The 6,343-nt window shown below is 48.8% G+C and overlaps 1 protein-coding gene across 3 annotated transcripts in view; it reads right to left on the reverse strand.

Annotated features, from left to right (window-relative positions):
• The window catches only part of PXN (paxillin), a 74,296-nt gene extending 68,216 nt beyond the window's left edge, over positions 1-6,080 (reverse strand). The window contains exon 1 of one of the 3 annotated variants that reach the window (XM_058158310.1): positions 5,902-6,080. In XM_058158310.1, coding sequence (XP_058014293.1) covers positions 5,902-5,914 — 13 coding nt within the window. In that variant the 5' untranslated portion in view covers positions 5,915-6,080. The remainder of the gene's footprint in view (positions 1-5,901) is intronic. The other 2 variants (XM_058158311.1, XM_058158312.1) reach the window with 2 other exon arrangements.
• Positions 6,081-6,343: the final 263 nt, after the last annotated feature.

Raw genomic sequence — 6,343 nt, forward strand, 5'->3', positions numbered from 1 at the left:
TTTTTTGCACCATTTTCAGGCTGTTTTTCGGGCTGTTTTCAGGCTGTTTTTCGGGCCATTTTTAGGCTGTTTTTCAGGCCATTTTCAGACTGTTTATGGGCCATTTTCAGACTGTTTTATGGGCTGTTTTCAGACTGTTTTGGGGGCCATTTTCAGACTGTTTTTCGGGCCATTTTCCAGACTGTTTTATGGGCCGTTTTCAGGCTGTTTTGGGGGCCATTTTCAGACTGTTTTTCAGGTCATTTTCAGACTGTTTTTCAGGCCATTTTCAGGCTGTTTTATGGGCCATTTTCAGGCCATTTTTCAGGCAGTTTTCTGGGCAGTTTTCAGGGTTCTTTATTGGCTGTTTTTGGTGTGAAAATGGCCTGTTTTTTGCTATTTTTCAGACCATTTACAGGCCATTTTTGGGGCCGTTTTCCAAACCATTTTTGGGGCTATTTTCAGGCCGTTTTTTGGACTGTTTGGGGGCCATTTTTCAAAAACCAGAAAAGCAACTGGCGATGGTGTGCGTGCCCACAGAGAGGGCTCTACGTGCCACCTGTGGCACGCAATGCCGTAGGTTCGCCATCACAGCTTTAGTGACCACAAACGGTCATTAAACAAGTGGTTGTAAGTCAAGGACTATCTGAGGTAGTCCTCGCCTTATAACTACAACTGAGCTCCACATTTCTGTTGCTAAGCGAGACATTTGTTTGAAAGTGAATTTTCCCCGTTTTACAACTTTTCTTGCCGCCGTCGTTAAGCGGATCATTGCAGCTGTTAAGTGAGTCGCACGGTTGTTAAGTGAATCTGGCTCCCCCGTTGAATTTGCTTGTCAGACGGTCACAAAAGGGGATCGCATGACCCCGGGACACTTTGACCGTCGTAACTATGAGTCAGCTGCCAAGCGGCTGAATTTTTGATCACGTGACCCTGAGAGAATGTGGCTACAGTCGTTAAGCATGAAAAACCCGTCAGGAGTCCATTTTTTTCAGGGCCGCCGTGATTTTGAACAGTCACTAAACCAACCGTTGTAAGTCGAGGACCACTTGTGTGCAACCAATAGGAGCGCGGAATGCTTGATTTTTAACCCTGGAAAACTCCCTCCTTTCAACAAGCCAAACTTTTTAACGCAATCCAGAAAAAAAAAAACTTGTAAAACTTTTTTTCAAACCCTGCTGAGCAAAACAGAACCGGCGTCAAAATAATAGTAATAATAATCATAACCACAGAATCGCTTCCGATTAAACGCCCCTTAAAAAAATTGCAAGGTCGCTGGGGAAAGGCCTCATTTGGATAACTGAATGGTTCCGGTGTTGCCGGAATTGCAAATATTTCAATTTATGAATTTATGGAATGCCAACAGCTGTAGCTTGCGCGTTCGAATACCCGGAGTCTGGAGCAGGTGAGTGTGTGTCTCTTTGGTGGGGCTCACAAATGAAGTCAAAGGGTTTGTCCTTAGCCAAAGTAGTGGTCAGAGCTACGGGGGAAACTGTAGACAATGCGAGGAAGATACGGGAGGTCTGAAATCCAAGCCCCGAAAAAGCAGAACGTAGCAGGTATTCTAAAATATGATGGTGCAAGGGAATGCAGGCATTATCTATTTATTTGTATCCCCCTTGATCCTATTTACAGATAAATCCAGGGTCGAATATATTCAGTATACCTGACCCCATAACAACAATCCTTTGGAGATGGATGGGTGGGAAGGAGGGAGGGAGGAAGAGAAAGACTGGGGTGAAGTCGCCCTGCCTGCTTTCATGCCTAAGGTGAGGCTAGAACTCCCAGTCTTCCTGGTGACCGGCCCAAAGTCACCCAGCTGGCTTTCATGCCCAAGGCAGGACTACAACTCTCAGTCTCCTGGTGACCGGCCCAAAGTCACCCAGCTGGCTTTCATGCCCAAGGCAGGACTACAACTCCCAGTCTCCTGTCGACTGGCCCAAAGATACCCAGCCGCTTTTCACGCCTAAAGTGGGACTAGAACTCACCATCTCCTGGTTATTGGCTCAAAGTCATCCCGCTGTCTTTTATGCCAAAAGTAGGACTAGAACTCGCCAACTCCTGTCGATTGTCCCAAAGTCACCCACCCGGCTTTCATGCCCAAAACACGAACTCCCAATCTCCCAGTTTTTAGCCTGGTGCCTTAACCAGTGAGGTTGTCAAGCCTAAGGCAGGACTAGAACTCCCAGGCTCCTGTCAATTGGCCCCAAGTCACTTAACTGGCCGTCACGCCCAAGGTGGGACTAGAACTCCCAGTCTTCCTGTCGACTGGCCCAAAGTCACCCAGCCAGCTTTTACGCCTAAGGCGGGGGACTAGAACTCCCAATCTCCCAGTTTTTAACCTGGTGCCTTAACCATTAGATCACACTGGCTCTCCTCACTTCCAAAGACCTTTTCTTAATCCACGATCCGTCACAAGTTCCTGTAAAAATGGAAGATGATTAATTAAAAGGGCAGAACCGAGTCTTAGATGCCAGCCAACTGTCTGATGGGACTCAGCATCTAGATGGAGTCATATCTCTGGCTTGTTTTAGATTTCCCCCCCCACCCAGCCACCCGCTTTTCTGTAGGTGTTGCGTCCGATTTTAAATTAGCGCTGCAATTTAATACTCCAGGTCTAGGAATAAAATGAAGGCTTTCCTGGAGAACATTTGCCCTAATTGGTTCTCCGAAACTGTTGGCTTTAATTACGCCTCAACATATGTCTCTAATAAATAAAGAGTTAAAAGAGCAGAGCGGCTACCTCTGCCTGCCGTCAAAACCAACCAAGCAAGGTCTATGGTTCAATAATGATTTACTTGACTCAAACTTCCTGGAACGCACACAAAATAAAACCCTTTATAAGACTTATCAGGGAGAGTTGGCTAGTTTGCCAATTTAGTGCATCCCAAGAAGAAAGAAAGGGAACAAAACCCGGGGATACTGCTGCAAAACCAGCAAAGCACAGGGTCCCCTCAAGGGACGACCACAACCGAGCCCCAAAAGTTCCGTTGCTAAGCGAGACAGTCTTGCTTTTAAGACCTTTCTTGCCACCGTTGTTAAGTGAAACACCGCAACTGTGAAGACAGTAACATCGTGGTTAAGTGGATCGGGGCTCCTGCCCCCCATGGACTTTGGTCGTAAGGAGGTCGCAAAAGGGGGATCACGTGACACACACACACACACCCGGCAACACGGCGACCATCGTTAAGTATGAATCAAGTTGCCAAGTGCCTGGATTTCTATCACGGGGATGCTGCAACGGTCGTTAAGTGAAAAACGGTCATACGTCACCCTTTCCCAGCGCTGTTATAACTTTAGGTAAAGGTAAAGGTTTCCCCTTGCACATCTGTGCTAGTCGTTCCGACTCTAGGGGGCGGTGCTCATCTCTGTTTCAAAGCCGAAGAGCCAGCGCTGTCCGAAGACGTCTCTGTGGTCATGTGGCCAGCATGACTCAATGCCAAAGGCACATGGAACGCTGTTCCCTTCCTACCACAGGTGGTCCCTATTTTTTCTACTTGCATTTTTTACCTGCTTTCGAACTGCTAGGTTGGCAGAAGCTGGGACAAGTCACGGGAGCTCACCCCGTGACGCGGCAGCACTAGGGATTCGAACCGCTGAGCTGCCGACCTTTCGATCGACAAGCTCAGCGTCTTACCCGCTGAGCCACCGCGTCCCCTATAACTTTAGGGCGGTCACTAAATAAATCGTTACAAGTTGAGGATTGTGCGGTGTTAAAGAGATCAGATGGGATCTGACATTCTGCATCCGACTTAAATAATGCAACAAACTTCCAGTGAGTCCATCGGGAATTACACCCTGGTTTTACGGATCTGGGTCCCAATTCTTGTTCATTCTGGAATGAGCCCCATAGAATTCAGTGCCATTCTATAGGACAGTGATGGTTAGTTAACCTGTTTGGGTGCCGAGCGCACCCCGTTTTGGCTTCTAGGTTGGTGCAGGCGGCTTTCTAGAGCCAAAAAAGGGTGCAGCCACGTCCAGCTAGCCAGTGGGAGGCGCACGCGCACATGTGCGGTGGAACTGGGCTAGGGCAACAACTGGCGTGGCCACGGAGGGGGCTCGGCATACCCCGTGTGGCAGTCATGCCGTAGGTTCGCCATCCCGGCTATCGGTACAAACCCCAACTTTCCGCGCCCAAATTTTACGGAAAATGTCCTTTCCCATAAAATAAAAGATTAGATTAGATTTAGATTTATTAGATTTAGATTTATTAGACTCTCTGGAATGAACTTCCCCCAGGACTCCGTCAACTGCCTGACCTTCGGACCTTCCGCCGCGAGTTGAAGACATACCTATTTATTCGTGCACGACTGGCATAGAAATTTTTAGTAGTTTTTAATATTTCGATTTAAATGTTATGGGGTTTTATGGTTTTAAATGGATTTTAATTTGGCCTTATATTTAATAAGTTTTTTAATTATTGTTTTATTGTGCATTTTTTATTATTTTATTTGGCTGTGAACCGCCTGGGTCCTTCGGGAGAAGGACGGTATAAAAATCTAATAAATCTAATAAATCTAAATCTAAAAAAAAAAATCCCATAAACGAAAAGAACTAGACAGCATCACTCAAAGCAAGAAGCCACTTTTCCACTCTCTCTTTTTTAAAAAAAAAAATAAAATGCTTTTTTTGTAAACTGGATATTAGAACCGACAAACTTTTGTTGGCAACTTTGTATTCTAACAAAACTCTTGCTTTTGATTTTCTTTTTTAATGTAGCTTCTTTGCTAATAGCTTCTTATTCCTTGGGGATATGTAAACAGTTGGGAGGGAGAGAGGGAGGGGGGAAAAATCAATGTGTATCAAAGCCATGGCTGAATAGTTTGAGAGGAGAAGAGATATTTTTTAAGGAGTTTGCGAGTTTGCGGGGCGGGTGTGTGTGGAAAGGACGACTTTGCTGGCTGGATGGGGGACGATGGGCGTTGTGATCCAAAGCATCGGTTGGAGGAAGGGGGGTCTTGGAGGAACGACAGGTTAAAAAGGTACCCATTGGTTGGGGGGGGGGGCGGGTTTATTACACAACTGACAGTGAGAACAATTCATGAGCTTGCCTTCAGGTAGTTGTGGGTGCTCCATTACTGGAGGTTTTGAAGAAGAGATTGGACAGCCACTGTATAGGGTCTCCCGCTTGAGCAGGGGGTTGGACTAGATGACCTCTGAGGTCCCTTCCAGCCCTAGGATCCTGTGAGGTTTTCCATTAAGCCTCAAATGGATTTAGGGGACTCTACTTGCAGACAAGTTTGGAAAGTGAACTCCAAAGAGGAGAACCGACCCCTCCCCAAAAGAGGAAGAAGTTTGGGGGACTCACAAAGGCACCCTTCTCCCCCCCCCCTCCAAAGCAGGAGATCCAAAAAGGTACGGGACCACCACCCCCTCGCTAAATTTGAGGGAGGGGGGGGGAGAGAGAGAGGGAGATCGGGAAGCGTCCCCAAACGGAACGGAAGTAAGGTTTCTCCCAAGCACTTTTCAAGTAGTTTTTTGGGTTTTAAAACAAACAAAAAAACCCGAAGCGAAAGGGATCGGGACGGGGAAAAAGGAGAGTAACCCAGCCGATCGCACGCTCACCACTCCCACCGTCGACCACCTTCCCGGGAAAGGGGGAAAAAACCCCCACTTGGGAAAGTCAAGGGAAGCGCTCCACAAAGGGAAAGAGAGACCAGGGAGGGGGAGAAGCGAAAGGCAAAGAGAAAGAGAGAGACCCCCCTCCCCAATTCAAGGCAGCAAAGGAAGAGGGGGGGAGGGAAGGAGAGGGGGACCCTCCCCCTCCCCCAAAAAGAGAACAAAGTAAAGAGGGAAAAGGGGAGGGGGAGGGAGAGGAAAGAGTGATGGCCAAGAAAGCAGCGGCAACAGCAGCAAAAGACCCTCACCCACCCTCCCAAAGAAAGTAAGGGGAGGGGGTCGCCCCGTTGGCGCGTGGCTCACCCAGATCGTCCATGTTGCTGCTGCTGCCGCCGCCGCCCCGACTGGAGCCGCTGCCGCTGCTGCTGCTGTCCCGGGAGCGCGCGAGGGCGCGTCCCCGCGAGCCCACCGAGGTCCGCCCCCGCCGCGCGGGCGCCAGCTGGATCGCGGAGGGGGAGAAATGAAGGGGGGGGGAAAGGAGACCTCGCGGGCGTCTCTGCGGCGCTTAGCGTCCCCTAGCGGCCCTGCTTGGGAATGGCAAGGAGGGGGGAAGCTTCGCGGGCTCCCCCCCTCTCCATGGGGGATACGGGGATTTCTTAAAAATTAGGGAGCCGTTGCTCAGAAGTTTCTCAAACTTTTGGCAACTTTTTAAGACCGGCGGACTTCAACTCCCAGAATTCCCCAGCCAGCAATGGGCTAGCTGAGGGATTCTGGGACTTGAAGTCCACAAGTCTTAAAGTTGCCA

Source organism: Ahaetulla prasina, chromosome 15, assembly GCF_028640845.1.
Source record: "Ahaetulla prasina isolate Xishuangbanna chromosome 15, ASM2864084v1, whole genome shotgun sequence".
Taxonomy (NCBI): domain Eukaryota; kingdom Metazoa; phylum Chordata; class Lepidosauria; order Squamata; family Colubridae; genus Ahaetulla; species Ahaetulla prasina.